This window comes from Fistularia commersonii, chromosome 2 (assembly GCF_037954325.1).
Source record: "Fistularia commersonii isolate RoL2024-O1a breed Wild chromosome 2, RoL_Fcom_v1.0, whole genome shotgun sequence".
Classification (NCBI taxonomy): Eukaryota; Metazoa; Chordata; class Actinopteri; order Syngnathiformes; family Fistulariidae; genus Fistularia; species Fistularia commersonii.
The window spans coordinates 7,644,250-7,667,690 of NC_141285.1; the positions used below are offsets into that span (position 1 = coordinate 7,644,250).

The 23,441-nt window shown below is 39.5% G+C and overlaps 1 protein-coding gene across 1 annotated transcript; it reads left to right on the top strand.

Moving 5' to 3' along the window:
* The first annotated feature begins 1,804 nt into the window (after window positions 1-1,804).
* LOC147236225 (cadherin-1-like) lies at window positions 1,805-23,212 on the top strand. Its single transcript, XM_086165191.1, has 18 exons — window positions 1,805-2,084; window positions 3,799-3,910; window positions 6,557-6,645; window positions 7,394-7,600; window positions 9,754-9,894; window positions 10,056-10,211; window positions 11,809-11,953; window positions 12,407-12,579; window positions 14,762-14,890; window positions 15,177-15,362; window positions 18,104-18,348; window positions 18,564-18,706; window positions 18,884-18,975; window positions 19,245-19,377; window positions 19,949-20,167; window positions 20,376-20,506; window positions 20,650-20,793; window positions 20,971-23,212. Exons 1-18 carry the CDS (start codon window positions 2,034-2,036, stop codon window positions 21,184-21,186), a joined length of 2,712 nt encoding a protein of 903 aa, XP_086021317.1. The 5' UTR covers window positions 1,805-2,033; the 3' UTR covers window positions 21,187-23,212.
* Window positions 23,213-23,441: the final 229 nt, after the last annotated feature.

Sequence of the window (23,441 nt, forward strand, 5' to 3'; positions counted from 1 at the left end):
TCAAAACAGCTTCAAATGTTACTCATATGTTATCCTTAAAGAGGATAGAGATAAATGGATGTTACACTCGTCTCCATTAAAATTCTGATTTGCCGGAAACAGTTTGGTCAGGCAATTTGAAAATATATCATCCATTCATTCATCCATTATCTACTGGTAGATTTGTCCTGCACTTAGGGTCGCGGGGATCCTATCCTCGCTGTCATTAGGTGGAAGGCAGGGTACACCTTGGTTCACAATCGATCGAAAGGCCATGTATGAGACACACAATCGTTCACTCTCTCATTCACACGTCTGGGAAATTCCATTCATCTATCATCCATTGTCTACTGCTTATCCTCAGGGTCATGGGGGATGCTGGAACCTATCCCAGATGCCTTTCGACGAGGGGTGGGGTCACCCTGGACTGGTCGCGAGTCAATCGCAGGGCCATACACGCATACAAACATTCACTCTGTCATTCGCACACCTGGTCTTTTTTTATTTATTTATTTATTTCATTTTTCCAATTAACCCGCCCCATGTTTGGACTGGGGGGAGGAGACCGGAGAACACGGAGGAAACCCATAAAGATACGGGGAGAACTCCACACAGAAAGGTCCCCGCTACTGTGCCGCCAATGCGCTGCCAATAAATGTGTTAGTTATTTAAAAACAAACAAACAAGCAAACGAACAAATTCACATTAACAGTGTAATTATTAAGAATGACTTCAACTGTGTTGGGCTCACTGGTAGGTCAAAGGTAAGATTTTGTGTATTTAGTGGTGTACAGATGTCATCTTTACTTTCTGAAGGAATAAATAATTCATATTTTGTTATGAATAGGACAGCACAGTGATAATGAAATTAAGATGCCCTGTTTCATGTCTCATAGCCCATCCACTTGCTAAATAAAACCCTAAGCAACTGAGTCCCCTTTCACTTGCTCGGCACTCATTTTCACACTTCACCTGTATATTTTCAGTTATTATCTATATTCAATCCTTTTTGTTGACTCTGGGAGGCACTTCAATTATCTTTACGTAAATTCAGTATTCTATCAGCTGTTTTAACATAGTGTGACTCCAAATCTGATCACTGTGGTGAGTAACCTTTCAGTCATCTGAAGTACTGAGTCAGATTGGTTGGAGGAGGGAAGTGCTCTTCTCTTAATGAACTATTGATCAATGCTGAGATACACCATTTGTACTTGTACCACAAGACAATAATATATGCTACATAGTACATGGGAGTGTGCATTACAGCCGGCATTTCCTGTCTTTCTGCAAAACACATTGTATCTTGTATAACTACAACTTGTATTTCACATCCATTCTGAAACATGGCTTTTGCTAGGATGGCAAACATGGTGGGTCTCGTGTGTAAACATGACTTTTTGCATCTTTGTTGTGAGAGGATTTGATCTGATCTGAGTCAAACACACACAAACCAGTAACATTTATTCAAAAATGGCATACATCACTCTAACTTTCATCACACAAATCCCTTATTTTGAATATTTAAAATTCCATTGTGTTTTTAATTTTATACGACTTTTGTAATAAGTACTTATAGCACTATTGGTACTATTTACGAATGCACATTTTAATTGTCTTCCTGCCATCCTTGTTTTAGCACACTGTGAAGTTTGTGGTTTGTGAGCGCGTTTGCGCACTCGTTTGAGCTTTTGGTAATAAGGGGAAGTGAGACAGAGAGTAACAATTTTTAGAAGCAGCTCAATAGAGAAGCTCTGAATCTGTCAGTGTCTGTTAAAAACTCGATTCGGACAGCGGAGACAGAAACTCGGTCTCAGTCTCCGCAGGTGTCAAGATCCCCGTGGCCGGTACAGGAAGACGGAAGTCACGCACCTGCGAGCTGACGTCACACTGAAAGTACCTGCAGTAACTCGCCCAGCTGAAGTTAGTTACCGAAACTGCACGCGAGTGATCGCACAAAGACCCCGGATTGAAGCAAAACCGAGAAAATATTGCTACATTAAACGCAACTGGCTAATTCCTGGGCTTTAATTGAGGATTAAAGGACGTCTGTACCGATGGGTGCCGCCCGGATCGTGGTTTTGAGGACTTTTATCGTCGTTTTTCAGGTGAGTCAAGCCAATGGCGTTCGAGGAAGTGTTTCTTTTACTTCTTTTGGTGACATTACGAACGCGGTTTCTGTCGTCGTTTCCGACTGTAACACCGCCATTTTTATGGTCCGCAACTCGCTGAGCAAAAGAGGAGTTTAGATTCAATGGTCTTTTAATATTAGAGTGCTTTTTCTCGATATTTAATTCACGAAGCCAAAATAAAGCTGCCATCTTTGAAGATGATACAACCGTTCGGGTATCGGCGTCCTTATAACACCAATAAAGATTTTTGTCTTTGCTTCACCTGGAGTTAACTAGCCACCAGCACGAATTGTTGGGCGACGGCGCCACGCCCTGCTGACGTTGATGACGTTGACATTTTTTCTGTCTAGGTTTCGGTCCACGAAACTGTTCGCTGTTCCTATGAGATATTGAATTGATACAGTTTTGATTAACAATTGATTCTCTTGTAATATCAAACATGAGACGAAAAAGATTTCAAAATCACATTGTAATCTACAATTCTGCTGAACTGGCAGCTGATTTCTATGCGATTATAAGTCAGGCTCCTTTGCTCCCTCTTGTGTACCATTGTCCCATCATGCGAAGGGTAATGATATTTTATTTGTGCTGCCATTTGAAAAATGTCTTCACCCGATAACGTTCTATGAAACCTGTTATTAAAAAAAAAAAGTTCTGCCTTCCACCCAAGCAGGACAACCAGAATGTGCAATCATGCTCTGTTAAAGAGATGTTATTATGAAGAAAGATCTTGTCATGAATCGGGTAATGAGACATGATCAGATTCAGATCAAGACATTGTTTGATTTCCTTCTAAACATTTTGGGATTAGTCAGAAAGGAGTTGTCCATGTGAATCTATCCTTTTCTCTATGTGTTGTAACATTGTGCTACAATCCAGTTCTGCAAATAAAGCCTGAGACATGTTTATTGATCTAAGTGTAAATGCTTTGTCACTTCCTATCTGGCATTCAGTAACTGCTCGTCAATATAAAATGCTTTAGGGATTGGCTTAAGATAAGAAACTTTATTAATCTCCATGGGGAAATTCTTTTGTCACAGCAGCATACCAGTTATTTATAAATATTAGTAGATACAATTAGAAAAACCAAATGACATCCACAAATAGACAGCAGAGACAACATCAAGGTGTTGCCCATATCTCCTGTTTTGCTTGACTAAACCAGCTTCGACACATTTTCTATGTACTGTGCATTGGATTAATGGGTCGATTATCCAGAGAATGATTTCCCACAAGGGACTGTGTGCCCCCACCCCCCCAAAAAGAGGTTTTATCAATATTCCTTTACTGTAGTAACCAGATGACTCATACTATATACTATGAATAAATAAGAACACTTCAGACATGCACACAATTACATTATATGCTTTGTAGTGTCATCTGGAAAATATTTCAGCCACAATTAAATTATGTTTAGATGTGATACTAGTCAGGGTTGACAGTGCTGGTGAGCAATATCATTTGAAGGACGTTTTAAAGACCCTACAAAGAAGTTTTAGTATCTGGAATTATGTCTATTTTGATTCAATGACATGATTTCAGTTCATTCACTTGCGTTAAGAGAATTGAATCATTCAGTTTTGTGTGTTTTTTTTTTTTTTTTCCAAAAATAAAGTTCTTCCTTTTTTTTTTTTTTTTGTCTTTTCAGAATGTGATTTAAGGTCTGATTGCTTGATGTTTCTTCTGCTAGGTGTTAGTTGTGTTTTCGGTGGAGCAAACATGTGTCCCTGGATTCAAGTCCAATCCGTTGGTCTTCCAAGTGGCCAGACGGAGGCTGCCAAGAGGAATGGTGCTTGGCAGCGGTAAGAACATGTAGTTGTCTTCAATCTGTATATAAATTCCTTGTCTAATTTATTACTATCATTGTGGAGGCATCTTCCATGGTTTATCTGCTTGGTAGAATGTCATTGCTGTAAAATGGCTCCTGTCCAGACCGCTGTAGACAGCTGTCCAGAGATTAGATGGGGAGGGAGAGGGGAAGAGAGAGAGCATCTCCAAGTCAAAACAAGCTTAGTTGAGAAAAAGGCCCAACAGTCTGGTTGCCTTCTTAGTCACTGGATTTAAAATCAACTGAAACTCTTACATTTAAAGAGGACAGCTGAAGCAGGGATGCAATCAAACAACACTGAGCTAGAGGCATCTGCACATGAAAGAGCAAAGATTCCAATTGAGAGGTGTAATAAGTCAATTAAAGTGCCGTATTAGGTGTCTAATAAATAAGTCTTAATGCAAATGACCAGTATTCAAGGGGTACCGTATTTTTCGGATTATACATTGCTCTGGATTATAAGTTTCACCAGTCAAAAATTCATAATAAAGAACGAAAAAAAACATATACAAGTCTCACTGGGGTATATAGGTGCATTTTGGGGGGAAATTTATTTGAGAAAATCCAACACCAAGAATAGACGTTTCATCTTGAAAGGCAATTTGAAATAGAATAGAGTACAACAGGCTGTAAAAGTATAACGTAGTACAGTATACCCTTGTTTTTCGCTGGGGTTATGTTCCAAAAAGAACCCATGATAGGCAAAATCCGTGAAGTAGAAACTTTTTTTTTTTTTTTTACAATTATTATACAATTGAATACTCTATTAAACATTAAAAGAAAGAACAAACCATTTTACAAGCTCAATAATTTGTTTCACAAATAAAAGTACTGTACTTTAGAAACGTTTTTTTCGACAAATAACTTCTGTACTGTACTGTCAAATAATTTTAATCATCAATGTGAACAGAAGGCTTCAAATTGCGGAGATTAGCACCGCCCACCGCGACTCGAGTAATTGGATTAAACGGGAGAAAATTAAAAATGATTATGAAAAAACACATACCGTGGTCTTGTTGCGGACAGTTGCAACCCTTTTTGCATCTCTATTAAAACTTATTGCTGCTGTCGTTCTTATGTTTTTTTCTTCCTTCTTTATGGAACGAACGGAAGATTCATTAATTCCGTAATGCCGACCCACAGCCGCATAGTTTTTACCTTCCCTTAGCATCTCCAGAAGTTTAAGAAACCTTGCGATAGATAGCATCTTCCACTGCCTTTTGGGCCCTGCCGCTGGCACTTTTGTCGGTCCAGAGCGTTTTGTCAACATTATGAATTTAAGAGAAACTCGAAATTGCAAGAGAATTTGCACGTACGTAATGTAAATTTGGCAAGCTGTTTTACGTACGTGTACATATTAAACTGCAACGTTATTGACGCACAGGTAGAGAAGAAGCGGAGGGATTTTTTAGCCAATCAGAATGCAGAACACAATGCACGATGCAAATCTGTGAAGTAGCGAAACCGTGAACAGTAAACCGCGTTATAGCGAGGGATCACTGTATGGCCTGTATGTAGCGTAAACAAAGAACTGAGAACGTGCCTTGTCGGCCATGTTAACGTAACATATTACGGTAAGAGTCATTCAAATAACTACGGTATAGCATATAGCACATGCTACAACCAATCAGTGTCAGTCTTAATCACTAAATCCAATGAAATCTTCATCGATTTCACTTCTGAACAACTCCGCCAACTGCGAAGGTAGACAATGCGCCACTTCCTCCTCTACCGGTGCGCCGCTTACGTCAGAGTCATTGTCAGTTGCAGTTCCAATCATCCCAGCCTTTCTGAATCGCGACAGGACGGTGTCCTTGGATTGCGTTGCATGAACACCAGGAAGGGCCTCCCGCAAAGTCATTTATATTCAACTCCTTGGCAACTACCTGGGTGTGAAGACGCAACTGCACTGTTGACAAGCCTTTCCCGGCAGCACGTTGTTCAAGCACCCACGTGTGAACTCGTTCCTCTAGCTGGGCCCACCCTGCTTTTTAGCCCGCGATTAGCTTTTTTAGTTTTCTTCATTTCAGTAAGTGTAACCTCTGCTTTTCGCCAGTCCCTTACAAGTTTCTCACTAACTTCAAACTTTCTTTCTGCTGCTCGGTTGCCGTTTTCGGCTGTATTTTACATGACTTCCAGCTTGGAATATGCAGAATATTATTTTCTTTTCCGTGCCATTTTAGTTCAGTCCTTCTCAGTTGTTTTTATAGTTTACCGCTAATGTTGAAGTGATCAATTTTCATAGGTACAGAGGTAGCAGGTAGTATCTTTTTTTTCCCAATGCACTTCTGGCATGCCCCGCCGGATTTTGATTGGTTGGCGTGCGTGCGTGTGTGTGTGTGTGTGTGTGTGTGACGATCGCTGATATATTAGAGACACACACACATCAGAGCAAGAGAGCTCAATAATTTAATAAATGACAGAAGTTGTTCCACAGTATAAATCTCACCCAATCTGCAAAACTGAAAAAAAAAATCTGCGATTTATAATCCGAAAAATATGGTAATTTCTTCTTCGTGTAAAACCACTGTATTCTAGTTTCAGTAGAATAGAAAGAAATCAAAAGAAAGAATTCCCTTCATGTTAATGTGAATAACTGTGTTTTTGTTTTAAATGGCAGTGGACTTCAGTGAGTGCTCCAACCGAACAAGGTTTCGGTTTGGCAGTGACAACAGTCATTTTACCTTACAGACAGATGGTGTTTTAAGGGTGAGTACAAAATAATTCAGAGCCTCAAGTTTCTTTTCCATAGTCTTTGATGTAACCTGTCCTCTTAGCCCTTGTATTCTTTTTTTGTATCTTTTATCCCATTGGGGTTTATCTTGCTTTTCCTGTTGAGCATCCTGTTCATCACAGTGCAACAATTTTTTTTAACTGAGAAAGTAATAGTGCTGTATTGAAGGTTGCTTGACAGAAGAAGAACTAGATTGAGGTTTTCAGTCGAAATCAAAATCTTATCTTCATTGACAAACATAAGATAAGCAAGGAAAATAATAATACATATTGGGGCTGCATGGCGCAGGAAGTAGCGCAATCGTCTTTGGTACCGAACATTCCTGATTTGGTTCCTGGCTCCTCCCAGTGTGTCGAAGTGTTGTTGTGCCCTAACATGAGCTACTGCTCATGGTTCATCCATGACGGGTTAGTTGCAGAGAGCCCCCAAGGGGGATTAATATGGTCGTTGTCATGTTAATACTCTTACAAAAAATATATCTTTTCCCCACATTTAAATATTTTGACAGATGTCTATTTTGGCTTTGAACTTTGAAGATGCTTTTCTTTTCTTCAAGGTTGACTAATGGAATAAGTATGGTCTACATCTCAGTTAACAATTATTGCAATTTTTTAATCATCCATAGGAGCACTTCATTTTGTCAGTGTTATATTTTTTTTTATTCATGCTAAGATTATTGAACTTGATCTTTTGTCGCCATAATGTTTTTTCCTTGTACTGCAGGTTCAGAGAGAAGTTCTTCTTCATGAAGGACACCTCAGATTCTTCATCCACACCTGGACTTCGCAAGGTATCAAGATGACCATTCCAGTCAGGATAGTTTATCCTCATCAAAGTCATCCAGGCAACAACCAGCATAATCATGGCAATCATGAACATCAGAACCATCAGCCCTACCTGGCATGCCCCGCCCCAAAGGACAACTCACAGGTAGAATTAGTTTTAATTAATGCCAAAACAATTAATAAACAATAAACAATTCTCAAATTTTGCTTGTCCCCTTGGACTGATTTTAGTAGTCCTAAATGTCATTAAAATGTTTCACAGTTTGCTTTGCCATTTAATCCTGTTTCAACTTAATTTTATTTGGGAAAGCTTTTGTTTTGTTCCAACTCCTAATTTTTGAATCTTATAGTGAGTGTTTCACCTTTGTGGGTATGAAGAGTATAAGAACAAAAAAAATCACCTTTCAGTTTAGCTATACATGATAAAGTCTTCTCTTCGAGTGTGTCAGGTTTAACCTAATTAGTTTGTCAAGAGTTTTTCATAGATAATATCAGGCAATTGCCATGGCGGGCTGTTTTACACCTAGGCCTTCAGTGGTACTCCGAATCAATCCACCCCCCCATAATTAGTTTATGGCTATAAAAAAAAAAACATTTAATTATGCAGAAATGCAGTATAAAGGAGGGTACATCGTAGATAACTCGTGTAGGGTTAAAATTCACCTGTGGGAGTGTATCATGTGAAGACAAAGGGATGCTCAACTCTGTACTCTTCCACTGACATCCCCCCCGCGCGTAATCGATTGCGCACCCTCCAGCTTTATCCGGGACGCAGCCCGGCACCCCAAGTGCCCAAATTCCAAGAGTGTGTAAAACAAGTCCTTATTAGGAAATAAACCTGACCCTGAGGCGATGGTATAAAATGACCGCGCCTCCTCGGCTCGGGGCCAGAACCTCCTCACCTGCACATCCACTGGACGTGTCTCAGCGGGTGTGCAGAGAGGGTGAACGATCCTCTCGGGGTGACATTCATTCTACCCCGGTATATCTCGTAAGTGTATTTCCTGACTTTGAATAAACCATTCTTGCTTGATCAGTTCCTGACCATTATGATGTTTTTCCCTGAATGAAATCTGAACACACCGAGACAAAGTCCAGTCCCCTGGCGGGAACCACAAAAACAGACAGAAGCCAGAATAAATGCCTTTATAGCTGCGACACATAAAAAACACCAATAATATCTTTATAAACTTTCAGTATTATTAAGGAAAATAGCAGCATTTTACTCACCAAAATTCTGATCATTTGTAGACACAATCCATCCTCCTTCCTTTCTTCAAATAGAGTTCTATTATTCTGTCGTATAGGGTATCCGTGCGCTTCGTCTCCAAGCACTCCCACTAATACAATTTGCAGTGTACCTCGGTGCCTGTGAGCCAGGGGTACCGGTTGTAGTTCGTGGCTTGAAAATGTCAGACTAATCCTTTTTCTGGTTGTGACAGGTTCCCTAGCTTAGGAGTTACCCAACCTTTCTTAACTATGTCTAACTTTTCTTCAAAACTCCACCTAGAAAACGGCTGTAACAATATATTAGCAACTAAATCCGTTTCTTCTCCTCGTGCAGCCATTGTCGCTTGACAATACTGATATCAAACAAACACAACTATTTCTATTAGCAGCTCGCTAGTATGCTTCTCCTCGCTAATACACTTGTCCACTCTCTGACTATGCAATCAGAGGGTGTGAATACACTGACGTTGCTGTAGCCTACAAGGCTTTGATGTTGCCAGCTCAAAATCTGATTGGTTGAAGGAACAGCGTCATCAATACTTATTTGCTTAAAGGGCTTGCAGAACTGATTTTGTCTCCCCCCCCCCCCCCCCCCCCCCCCCCCACAGGCAGATTCCTTTGACTTTGACCCTGCCTGGCAAAAGATTATGGCTGAAATGTGATTGGTTAAAATGAAAATATATGTCTGGAAACAGCACAACCAGGAGAAAAGCTATTAAAGGAAGTGAACAGACCGTCATGATTATTTTATAAGTATTCATGGACAAAATGTAATTTACATATGTGATTCAGATATTTTTTAGGCCAGCAGAGAAGGCCTTGCAGGCCCTGACGACCGACCACTGGGCAATTGTATAGTGAATTGTTCTGAATACAACAGATACTACCTCCTTATTGTTAAATTAAGATGAAAGCTATATTTATGAATGTTTTTCACACTCCAGGTAGCATAGAAGTGTGCATTGCAGATTACCATTTGGCAACAATCGCATTCCTGTATTGAAAAAGTTTTTTGAGGAGGTCATATGTCGTACAAACAGGATGACTATACATGTACATACTTTTCAGAGTGCCGGTGCCCCAGAAACACTTGTTCTGCATTTCCCCAAGTCCAGTGATGGGCTGAGGAGAAGGAAGAGGGACTGGGTAATTCCTAATATAAATGTTGCTGAGAATGGCAGAGGACCTTTCCCTGAAAAAGTTTCTCAGGTAAGCGACCCAGCAGTTCCAAATGACTGCATTTTCACACTGATTCTATTGAATGATTCTTGAGGTTTTGTTTTAACCATTCCCCAGGATTATGCATATTTTCAATTTCTAAAACGCAAATGGTGAAATAATTCTATAAACTGTTTTTTTTTTTTTTTTAGATTCGATCCAATGAAGATACAGTAAAGAAGATCTATTACAGCATAACTGGTCCAGGAGCTGACGAGCCACCTTTTGGCCTCTTTACCATGGACCGAGACAGTGGTAATCTGTATCTTACGCAGCCGCTGGACAGAGAGAAGCAGATGAAGTACAGAGTGAGCTACCTCATTCGTGTTACCATCCACTGACTTGGGCTTCATATTTATAGCCTGAATTGAAATGATTTTGATCAATATTTAGACTGCAAATTTTCTTCCATTACTTGGCTCAAAGGAAACTGTTTTATCACATCTTCATATTCTGCTAAAAGTAAGAATTTACTTGAAATATGGTTTTCACTGAGTTAGACTAGACTACAGTCTAATGCAGGGGTCAGGAACCTTTTTGACTGGGAGAGCCATAAAACCCAAATATTTATAAATGTATTTCATTGAGAGCCATATAGTATTTCATTGTATAATAAATTAACTAGGTCTTATTTTTAATGCGACCTCTGGTGCTGCATGGATTTGTTCGAAGTGCCGTTCAATATTTGACCGTTTCATCTATGCAAATTTATCATTGCATATTAGACATACCGCAGATCCAAATGCAAATTCCTCTTTCCACGCAGCCTGGAATGCACAGTAATCATTGTCTTTTTTTTTTTTTTTTTTTTGATCTTTTGATCTTAAACTAGTTAGCCATCTGATAAAGTTAATTTCTTCACCTTTACAATGACATGCTCTGAAGCTAATGGTTCCCGACCCCACCAACGGGTGACCCGTGAAATCTATCTTCAAAACTAATTTTTTTTCAACTCAAAATTTTCTGGGAGCCATAGGTTGTCACCGGAACAGCCATATATGGCTCGCAAACCGTAGGTTCTTGACCTCTGGTCTAATATATTTTAAAAAGTGAATGTGATCTTACTCCTGCCCTCCACCAGTTCCTTCCTGATCCAGGTGGATCATGTTATCCGTAGTGGGATTACTCTTTACAGACTTGCTCATTTAGTTTTTTTATTTCTATTCATTTTGCAAAGTGGCTTGCCATTTTCAGCTTTTTGTTCTGTGCTATGCAGACATTCACTTTCCAATTTTTAAAATGAATTCATCATCCATGTTGAAGTTATGACTGCAATTTCTAAAATGGTCTGGTTTATAATCCGCAGATGTAGTCATGTATAAGTTATTTGTCAAATGATCTTGTTTTGTTTTGAAACTTGACCAGATAGTCCACTTTCTGTTTTTGAATTGTTGTAAGAATGCAGCAGCCATATATTCAGGATGACCAGGGAGAGACTATGCATATTTCCAAGAAGAAAATCTTCTCTGACAAAGCTCTGTCAACAATAATACTGCTCAGGCTGCTGGGGTGTTTGCATTGCCCAGTGGTGATATTTCTCTTTTTCTAATCAAAAAGGCATTAAGTGCAAGGTATATGTTGTGTAGTTCCAGATGAGTCTGACATATCACAGCAGTTGTTGTGTCAGGTTCAATGGAATGCATTCCTCCCATACAGCTTCTGCAACATGGCTTTTGTGAGTTTTAGCCTCACTATGAAAATGTCTATGGTCAGAAGAGTTACTGCAGATGCCTTGAATAGTAGACTGGTATACTCTGCATTAGGTCAAGTGAGCAAGTTTAAGATTCAAACTGTTCCTCTATACATTTTTTATATTTTAATGTATGTATTAAGAATTAAAGTTGCTGCTTTTATTCTTGCTATTGTGACTGGAATAACAGTAACAATAACGCAAATGTGTTTCAGTTTCTCGCCCATGCCGTGGCAGATGGCTCAGGGAATGCTGAAGCACCAATGGAGATTGTAGTTAATGTCATTGACCAGAACGACAACAATCCTGTGTTCATTCAAGATACTTTCTTGGGTGAAGTGGCAGAGGCATCACCAATAGGTATGTTGGACTAGATGACAAACAGGAGCCAGGCATATGCACTGACAGGTATAAGCATAATAGTGTGTTGTGGTGATTACAAAGGAATTGACAGTTAAGATACAATTGTATTTTTGCTACACAAGCCATAGTTCCCTAATTCCTTGTTTACACGATGGATTACATTTGCCTTGAATGTTGTCCTGTGCTGTCTGCTAGTGCAATTTAGCCTAGTTCATAACCTGCTGTTCAGCAGAGATTTTAAACAAACGTTAAGTCTTTTGGTCATTGAAATTTGTTTTATAATGGTGAGGAATCAAAGACTGCAAAAGGAAAACACAGAATCTACAAAATGAACTGTGATTGTTGTTTCTGCCCAGTGCTTCACAGAATGTAAAAGAGGGAGGCACCCTTTCTGGTGTAGAGTGCGGCTAAGCAAATAGTATTGTGTGAATTTTTAATGTCTCTCTCTAGGTTTTGAGGTAATCCAAGTAAATGCCACTGATGCTGATCAACCAGAAACTGACAACTCAGATATTGGTTACTTTATTGACCGACAAGACCCCGTGTTTCCGTCTGAAAACATGTTCGAGATCAACAAGATTACTGGCGCCATCAGGGTCAATGCAGGGGGCCTTGACAGAGAGGTGAGCTTGCCGCTCTCATAATTACTGTCAGACACCGAACGACTCTGGCTATACAGGGAATGCTAAATCAAAGTTTAAGACAAAGATGACTTTTATGAAATTGTAATTTTTGTTTTTTTTACACTTAGCTGTACGGTGTCATTACTGTTTATTCTTTGACTCATGATTTTAGAATGTTCTATTGATAGGTGTCTTGACTATTAAGTGCATGATTTCATGTTTTAAAGGCTTAGATTACCTTGTGAGAATAAATGAGAATCAATCAGAAAAGTACATTTTAAATGGGAATTGGCTCACTAGTTATCTGCATAGCCAATGTTTTAAAGTTTGCCTGAATTGGGGGTCATTTTTCTACACCAGAAAGCACTCATGCTAGTTCAGAGAGAACCTGAATATGTCTCTGAAGTAAGGCATCAATGTAATAGCCTTTTTTATTTCCTCATTTGCATTATACTTTACCCACTGTTGTTTCCAAGTAAGATTTTTAGTAAACCACAACAATTCACACATTGTTTTGGCATGCTTATTAGCTCATCAGTACAAAGTAAAAGGAAGTGTTTTGATCATTTTTGTGTGATCTGAATTATATGAAATTGTTAAAATGTGTGTCCCACAGTGCACTGTCAATACTGTGTATAGAGGGGATGGGGTGCTACTGACCTTAACTGGAGACGTTGGAGGATCTCAAGGTTCTGGATGTTGTCGGGCCTGTCATGGCTGACATGCCTCTGCAACATTGCGTGGATGTCGAGTACAGTGCCTCTGGATTGGTACACTCTTTGTACAGGGGTGTGTTCCAACTACTGGGGATCAGGCACCTTATTCCCCTCCCGGGTAGGACTATTCAAGGGTCCTAGAGTGGAGGGTCTATTGGCAGTTGAACCTCAAATTCAAGAGGAGCACTTCAGTTTTGGTTCTCGTCTCATAACCAACTTTACACTCAGCAGGGTCCTGAGTCTGGATGGGAGCCCAACTAGTCTGTTTTTTTCTATGTGCAATGGGGGAGTCCTGTTAGGGTGACACCAGGAGTATGGGCTAAGGCCCATTCAGTCCCTGTATTACTGTTGTAAAGAGCTTGGTCGGCATTGCTAGCAGTAAATCTGATTCATTTATAGTGAAGGTTGGACTTTGTCAAGGCTGTTCATAACCTTTATAGACGGAATTTGTAGATGCAAACAGGGTATTCAGGGGCTCCTGTTTAGGGGCCTCAGCATTGGGTCTCAGCCTCTTGCAGATGATGTCGTTCTGTTGGCTTCATCTGATTTCCAGCTCTTGACTGGAGCAGTTAGCAGCTGAATATGAGGCGGCTTGGATGAAAATCAGCATCTTTAAATTAGAGGCCATGGTCCTCAGCCTAGAAAAAGGTGGTGTACCTTCTCCAGGCTAGGATGAGAGCATACCCCAAGTTGAGGAGCTCAAGTATCCTGGGGTCTTGTTCACGAGTGAGGGAAGGGTGGAGTGGGAGTTTGACAGGCGGATTGGTCCTGCACCTGCTACAATGCAGATGGTGCATTGGCCTGTAGTGGTAAAGGAGGAGCTGGGCTCTGATTGAGCCTATAGGTCGATCTCTGTCTCAACCCTCACACATGGTCATGAACTGTGGGTAGTGACAGAAAGAAAAAGATCGTTCATACAAGTGGCCAGAATGAATTTCCTCCGCAGGGTGTCAGGGTTCTCCCTTAAAGAGAAGGCGAGAAGCTTGGCCATCCAGGAGGATATCAGAGTAGAGCTGCTCCTTGGCATCGAGAGGAGCCAAATGAGGTGTCTTGTACATCTGCCCAGGATGCTTCACGGATGTCTCCATGGTGAGGCACTTGGGCATATCCCACCAGCAAAGACCCAGGAGATGCTGAAGGGAATATAGCTCAGATTGACTGGAAAAGGGGCAGCTTGGTGTACAGGGTTAGTGGTTGTCCTTGGAACGGAACATCCCTGGTTTGATTGACAGCTTCTCCTAGCCTGTCAAAGTGTTGAGCAAGACACTGGACCCCTAACTGCTCCCTTGGCGTTGTTCACTAGCTGCCTTCTGCCCACAGTCCATCCATAATGGCTTAAATTCATTGGTTAAATTCTGCTGATGTTGTGGTCTATGTATAACTGAATATGACAATAAAGGTCTTCACTTCTTTAAAAAAAATTCACATCAAAATGGTTAATGGATCAAACCTTTTTGTTTCGGCAGAAATACCCAAAATACACTCTTGTGGTAGTAGCTGCTGACATGAAAGGAAAGGGCTTGAGAGGAGAAGCCAAAGTCATTCTCACTGTCACAGATAGTAATGATAATGCTCCAGTCTTCACCCAACCCTCGGTAAGTACACAAAAATAATGGACCCTGACCCTCTAAAGAGCCAAATCATTCACATTGCTTTGAACATCCATTGAGAAGTCAGTTTTGCATTATTGTTTTCAAAGTGATCACATTTTCACTTAAGTCAAAACAAGCTTCATTTAGTCAGTGTTTATCATAGCTATAAAGTCAGTTTCATGTTTAAACTATTCAAATCCGATATAAACAATTGTCATTAACCTGTCAGTGTATTAATTGAAAGCATTCTGTAGAAACCCTGTATTTCTCAAACTTCTGCTTTTCTCAGTATACAGCAACTGTGGCAGAAAACAAAATTGACACATTGGTGGCCAAAATGATGGTGACTGATAATGATGAAGCACATTCCCCTGCTTGGAATGCCAAATTTAAAATTGTTGATGGAGATCCTGGAACTCTTTTCAAAGTGAAAACAGGAACAAACAAAAACGAAGGCATTCTTTACACTGCCAAGGTAGGAATATGTACTGATTATCTTAATATGTGACAGATTAGGTACTACTGTGAGCCACTGTTGGATTTTGTGGGTGTGAAATAAAACACCCCTATCTGGAATCTGATGATTTGACAGGAAACATGGGATTCATTATTATGTGTTTTTTTTCAAACCCCTTCAATTAGAGATGCTGCTAGTATGAATTATTTCCCTTTTCCTGGGACAGCTCAGATGGTAAGAGCTGTAGTCTTGTAGCTTAATTTTGCAGGTTTGATTTTCAAGCTCCTCCTAGTCTGTAAGTGTTGAACAAGTTAGCTGCTCCTCACTGCTCATGGTTATCCATGATAGGCTAAAGGAAAATTTTGTTGAAGTAAGGATTTCTTCCCCTTCTAATGTATGTGTTGTATTCCCTGTATTAGTCATTTATTGTCGAAATCTTCTTGTTGCGGCAAGTGGACTTGAATTTCTTCGCTTGAAGACATTGTCCCCTCATCCAAAAGGCTTCTTGAGTTCTAATGACCTGTGGGGAGTTTCTAAATATAACCGTTATATTCAGAAACTCCCCACAGGTTATTAGAACTGAAGAAAGCCAGTTACTACAACAAGAAGATTTTGACAGTTCACCATGACCTTGATGACTAAGGAACTCCACAGACATTTAGTCATGTAGAATGTAAATTAATAACTACCACTGTATTTGTGATACTAATGATATTTTATATATGGTCTAAATATGGGGACATATCTTATAAAGAACGTGCCTTTATTTTTTTTAGACCTGAGGTGGCAACAGAAAAATGTGTTTATTACATACAGTGCCTATCACAAGTGCTTTCATAAATCATTCTTGGTCAATAAAATTTGGCTTTTTTAACACAAAAAATTATTGGAAAAAACTCTAATATCAAAGTGAAAACATATTTTTCAAAGTAATGTCAATGAAATAAAAATACATAAAGAAATATAAGTGTTTGCATAATTAATCACCCCCTTTTTAAGTTAATGGTCTAATTCAATAGAGGTCCATCAAATTCTTGCCAATAGTCTCACATTTAGTGAAATGAAGATCACCTGAGTGGTGTCGGTGTGCTTCAAGTAATTGAGGTATAAAACACCTGTGTCCGAATGGTCCAGACTGGTGGATCAGTATTCTTGGCGACAATTACACCATGAAGACAGAATAACATTCCAAGCAACTCAGGGAAAAGGTGATTGAGAAGTACAATTCAGGGGATGGATACAAAAAAAATTTCCAAGGCATTGAACATCCCCCAGAGGTCAGTGAAATCCATTATCAAGAAATGGAAGGAATATGGCACTTGTGTGATCTGCGTAGATCAGGCCGCCCTCGTAAACTAAGTGAACATGCAAGTAGGAGATTAGTGAGAGAAGTAACCAAGACCCCTACGACTACTCTGAAGGAGTTACAAGCTTCAGCTGCTGAGATGGGAGAGACTGTGCATATAGCAACTGCTGCCCGGCTTCTTCACAGGTCAAAGCTTAATAGGAGAGTGGCAATGAGAAAGCCACTGTTGGAGAAAAGTCATATTAGATCTCGATTAGAGTTTGCCAAAAAGCACATGGAAGACTCCATGGTCAAGTGGAAGAAGATTCTTTGGTCTGATGAGACCAAATCGAGCTTTTTGGGCATCAGATAAGACTTCATGTTTGGCAGAAACCAAACACTGCACATCACCAAAAACACTACATCCCCACTGTTAAGCATGGTGATGGTAGCATCATGCTGTGGGGATGTTTCTCAGCAGCTGGACCTGGAAGGCTTGTAAAGATAGAGGGCAGAATAAATGCTGCAAGATACACTGGAATCCTGGGGGACAATCTTATTCAGTCTCTGAGAACTACCGCTTGGGAGAAGATTTATTTTCCAGCAAGACAATGATCCGAACCATACTGCAAAAGCTACACAGGAATGGTTAAAAAAAACAGGTAAATGTTCTGGAGTGGCCAAGTCAAAGGCCAAACCTCAATCCTATAGAGAATTTGTGGCTGGACTTAAAAAGGGCTGTTCATGCCCGATACCCACAAAACCTGACAGAGCTTGAGCAGTTTTGCAAGGAAAAATGGAGCAAAATTGCTTTGGGCAGATGTACAAGACTTATCGAGACTTATTCACACAGACTCACTGCTGTGATTGCATCCAAAGGTGCATCAACAAAATACTGACTGGAAGGGGGTAATTAATTATGCAAACAATTATACTTCTTTATATATTTTCTTTCATTGATATTACTTTGTAGAAATCAGGTTTCATTTTGACATTAAAGAGTTTTTCCAATAAATTTTTGTGTTTAAAAATAAAAAAAAAACACAAAATCTATTGACCATTATTGATTTATGAAAGCTCTAAAAGGGTAATACATCCAAGGGGGTGAATACTTATGATAGACACTGTGAGAAAAGAAGTGTCATGCAGAGGCCATCCGAATGTTGCCATTGAAACTCTCAATTCTTAACTTCAGCTGCAACAAAGTGCAAAAACTAATCATGTCTTGGTGTCTCAATGAGCAAAATTCTTAATTCGTGGTATTTCTCACCTGATTTTTTTTTTTTTTTCTCAATTGTGTTCAATGTGTTTGTATAAAACCGCTCTTGTGAGGGCAAAAAAATCATGATATGATTTCAGTGAGGTAATTGATGTGCCTAAATGCTGCCTAACCTCAACCATTGTGGTTTAAAGTTAAAACTACCTTTTTACCAGAATGGGTTGTAACAGATTTTGTCTTCCTTTTTAAAATCAGGGCCTGGACTTTGAAAAGAACAGCAGACACACCCTGCTGGTCACTGTTGAGAATGAGGTTCCTTTTGCTGTTAAGCTGCCTACAGCCACCACCACTGTAGTGATTACTGTGACTGATGTTAATGAAGCGCCAATCTTTGAACCGATGGAAAAGATTGTGTCAAAACGTGAGGACCTCCCAGCAAACAGCGAAGTGGTTCAGTACATTGCCTCGGACCCAGACACTGCACGCAATCAGAAAGTCATGTAAGATCTTTGCTTTGTAACCTTACCACTGGATGCAAATGTTATTTTCATGAAAACTGAGAAAAGTAATCATTTATAGGATTGTGTTCCACTTAAATGACCAACGGGGACTTAAGAGGGTCTAGACTAACTGCTAAGCATTTTTCTGGCAAAGGTCAGTCAGAGAAAGGAGTCATTAAAGTTTGCTGTCAGTCAACTGATGCTCTCATTTTCAGGTATAAGATAGTCAGTGACCCAGCAGGCTGGCTGAATGTTGCCAGAGATACAGGCCTGATAACTGTGAAGAATGCCATGGACAGAGAGTCGCTCTTTGTCAAGGACAACAAGTATACTGCCCTCATTGGTGCTTATGACAATGGTAAGTGCAGCAGAATTTAAACTCCTACATTTATTTTGAACCAATTGAAGACTTTACAGTTAATGCTTACCATAACATCTTAAAAAGAGCTGGAAAAAGTAGCTTGTCTATGGTAATGTTTGATGACTGCTCAAGAAAATTTGTAACAGGATTAGTTTATTGTGTGTGTCATACCAGATGAAGTTCCAGCCACAGGTACAGGTACCCTTGTGATACAGCTTGAAGATGTTAATGACAATGCCCCCAGTATAGAAGAACGTGGTGTCAAGGTAAACTTCCAACTAAATCAATTGACTCGCATGTAATACCAGGAATCAAAGTAATGGAAGTGATGTTACCACAACTTTAAAATTTCTTTGAGGCATATCAATGTAAAGTCCTCAAGTTCAAGATTCTCTTTGTGTCAGTCAAACTGTTTATCATTCAAATGTGTAATCCTAAAAGGGAACATTGAACACCCCCCCACACACACACACATACACACTTGCAAAGCAACTTGGTGAAAAGACCAAGTGGATAAAATCTGATATTTCCTCAGGTATGCAAAAAGGAGTCGGCTCCTCTGATGCTGTCAGTGACAGACAAAGATGGGCCAGGATTTGCCGCTCCCTACAGGGTGTCTTTGCAGGGCATGTCTAAGAACAACTGGACTGCCAGGATGAACGAGTCCAGTGCGTACACTGCAACACCACACACCAGGAACATCAAAAAGAAAAAACAGAAACCCAATTTAATATGATCCCAGACACAATTTTACTTTCGGCTGAGACTGCCCCCACCCCACCTAAATTTGTCTTTTTATCACTTGGAAATGACTGACGTTCAGATTATAAAACAACTTTTTAGGTTCTGGTGCTTCAATTACTTGATAAGTGAAGGCAGCAGGCCATTTGTAAATATTGAATACAAAATCAGTTTTTGCTTTGTTTAATTTGAGAGGGAGGCAGGCATTTATTTCAAATAAATAATGATCATGCAATCTTCAATGAGCAAAATGTAGATCTTGCTTCATCCCAGACAGTATATTATGATCTTCTATTACCCAAAAGAATTTTGCAAAATTGCCTAAAAAAATGAAACATTTGTGCTGACTAAGAAACCAGTAAGACAATAAAAGACAGAAGATGGACTTCAAGGCTAAATGGCACATTTGTAAAATAGGCTTGTGTTGTTGGGGGAATGTTATTTTCTCTTAAATGTTGTGGATAGAAAACGTTTTTTTTTTTGGTTTTTTTTTTGCAGAAACCGGCATTATACTGAATTTAGCCACTGACCTGGCCATTGGAGAGTACAATGTTGTCCTGCGTGTCGCTGACAATTATGGCTTGGAGCAGGATAACACCGTACAGGCTGAGGTGTGCGACTGTACTGGAAAGGACGTGCGATGCAGAGAGACGAGGATAACTGGTGTTGGCCTCCCTGGAATCCTTGGGATCCTTGGAGGAATCTTGCTGCTGCTCAGTGAGTCTGAGGGTTCAAGGCTTATGTGTGGAAAGATTTTGGTTTTTGATATGTTTTCGTAATCCTGGCCATTAGTGCCAGCTATTTATTTTATACAGAACCAAAATAACCATAAGTACTGTGTATAGCCTACACTAAGGCTTTAGGAACTCTTGCTTTATCTATTATTCTAATGTATTTTTTTTACTTTATGCTTTGTTGTTGACAGTATTGATGCTGTTGCTGCTTCTGTTTGTAAGACTTCGTAAAAGTGAGAAAAAGGAGCCTTTGCTGCAAGATGATGATATCAGAGACAACATCTTTTACTACGATGAAGAGGGAGGCGGAGAGGATGATCAGGTATATAAAGATACTGTCCAGGATTGATTCTCATTGAGATATGAAACATTACCAGTAGTCACTGTGCATGCTGCCTTTTGAAAAGGAATAAAATAGAGTTCTTACAATCAATGTGATTTACATATTGTATGTTCTTCAATCAGGACTATGATCTCAGTGTTCTACATCAAGGTCTGGACAATCGCCCTGAGGTCTTCAGAAATGACGTGGTGCCAAACTTCATGCCTGCACCGCAATACAGGCCTCGCCCTGCCAACCCAGAGGAGATTGGTAACTTCATCGACGATGTGAGTCAAACGCTCATGTGTCAAGTTGAAATGAATGACTTGTCCTATACCTATAGTCAATGTTAATTCGATATTCTTCTTTAAAGATACATTAGTAAATATTTTCTTGTGCTTCCTCCAAATGTTGCAATCTTTGTCAAAATAGACTCTTTAAAAAGTCCTCTGCTCCCCTTTCAGAACTTAAAGGCAGCTGATAATGACCCAACAGCTCCACCCTACGACTCCCTCCTGGTGTTTGATTATGAAGGAGGTGGCTCAGATGCAGGAAGCCTGTCATCGCTGAATTCCTCTAGTAGTGGCGACCAGGACTATGACTGCCTTAATGACTGGGGACCTCGATTCAAGAAACTGGCTGATATGTACGGAGGAGGAGAAGATGACAACATGATTTAAAAAACAGAGAGCTCAGTGCCTGGCTGTATGGTTGATTTATGAAACTACATAGCCACATATCAGAATGGGTGTTCTATGTACACATTCTCCTGAGCAAGCAAAAAGGAAAATTTGTCAGAGTAGCATCAACTGGCTTTATTTGATTTCTCCCAAAAAACATTTTTTAAGATAAGTTTTTCTTCTTACAGTGTTCTGAAGCCACAATTAATATTTGAGTTTTTCCTCTTTTTTTTTTTTTTTTTTACTGAGACTGCAAACTAATTAGTATGACATGGTTAGAAACCTTTACTGCTAACAGTTTTTCTATTCTGGTAATGAATTTGCTATCTATTCTTCAGGTAAATTTAAATGCTTTGTTTGGTAAACGAAATTACAACTGACCAAGGTTAACTCTTTGTTTTACTTTACAGTGATAGAAGATCTTTTTTGCTGTTGTGTTCAGGGGTACTTTATTGTGAAACTTGTTAACTTTGGATTTTTATAAACTTTTATTACTTATTTGGATTTATGAATGATCTCTTTGGTTTTTTATTTCTTTGCAACCATGTCTTCACTTAACCCATTTAGCTCTGAATCTGTGGGCCTGCAGATGGGAGGAGATAGAAAACTTTAAGCCAATTTGATTCCAATATGGCTCATACATTTGGAAACCACTGTTTAAAGGTTTTATCCTCCAAATTCTAATATTTGTTTTGCTAGGCAACCTGTTTGATGACATTCTCAAATAGAAAAAAACTTGTGCTGTGCTTATTGTGTATTTTAAGCTTCAGCTCACAAAGCAGTAAGTCATAGTATTGCATGGTTTAGATAACTGATACTACACTACTACCAGTTAGAGTAAAAAAAGGATGAAATTAGAAGTTTTTACTAAAGTTTGATAGTTTGTTGAACAATGTTTTTGTAAATGGTTTTCAATTTCTCCCTGTGAGAAACTAGTTAGACTCTTTAACCCTGCAATCTTATATCTGCTTCACCTGCTGGGAAATGCCTTAGTCTCGAACCCACCTGACAGTTTTCATGTCCAACTGTTAAGATGAATCACTGTCCAAGGCTGAAAGAAAATGCTCATTCATTCAGTGTAAATCCTCTTGAGGTTTCAAGAAAAGAATACCCTTATTTGAAGCTAATCAATCTGTTATACATCATGCCAAAGCATCAGGTGTGACACAGCATAAACAAAATCTGTCTGATTTGTGTCTGTGGTACATAAGGGCTAGTGTATCAATCAAGTGCCTGCTTTAACATTGTTTGAGAAAGGCATGGAGTGCCTGCATATTTAGACATTCTAAATCAGTGGCCCCCAATCTTTTTATCACCACGGACCGGTCAACGCTTGACAATTTTACCGTGGATGGGGGGGAGGTAAATTGTTTATCTTGCAGCTATAATAATAAATGTGAATCCACACCTTTTCCCCTTCAAAAAGAAACTCTCCATCTGACCTCTTTTTTTTGCTCCTTTTGATAGCTTGTGGGTCAAGGCTCTCAAGTGACCAAAATGTAACCGGGAGACTCCGGTCATTTTTCAAAATAAAAGATTTTTCAGAATAAGGATTGTTTAGTCAAATAATAAACCCAATGGAAATAATTGATTATATCTTGTGCAGTCCAGTACCAATTGATCCACAGACCAGTACCGGTCCACGGCCCAGGGGTTGGGGACCACTTACGTATGGTATATTAGGAAAAAAACACAGCCCTTGTGTGCTAAAAAATACCATTCTGATCAAACGTTTCATATTTAAAACACAGTAAATCCTAAATACCAGATTTGAATGACCCTTTTTACCAAATTGTAGCTATGATATGGAGGACCTGTGGAGAAAAATCCTTAATCTAGGAATTGAGGTCTTCAAACTATCTTTATCGAAGGAAGGCAGGTAAGTGTAATACTATAGGTATATTCACCAACCAGCCATCATTGGCACAACATAGACCACTTTCATACCAGCTTTAGTGACTCCAAAAAACCATGTATATTTTGGTTTGACATTTAGGAAGCCTACAATAGTCAAATTCTTATTCCCGAAACCCTCATGAAAATTGATCAGTTGGCATGTTTTTCCAGAGCACAAAATGAAATACTGAACATTAGCATCAGTATTTGTTTTAACATGATTGTTGTCAAATTACCAGTGACAAAAGGTGGTTGTGTTAGCACATGAAATGAAAATATGTGTATCTGATTCTCTTGAATAGGTGTTTGATCCTCTTCTCCACACAATTCAATGAGGATGCATCATGTGATGCCTGAAT

Coding starts and splice junctions, on each gene's coding strand:
- LOC147236225 (XM_086165191.1), top strand. CDS start 2,034: ATGGGTGCCGCCCGGATCGTGGTTTTGAGGACTTTTATCGTCGTTTTT. Junction 3,911..6,556: donor AGGAATGGTGCTTGGCAGCG/GTAAGAACATGT, acceptor TTTAAATGGCAG/TGGACTTCAGTGAGTGCTCC. Junction 18,976..19,244: donor TAGAAGAACGTGGTGTCAAG/GTAAACTTCCAA, acceptor ATATTTCCTCAG/GTATGCAAAAAGGAGTCGGC.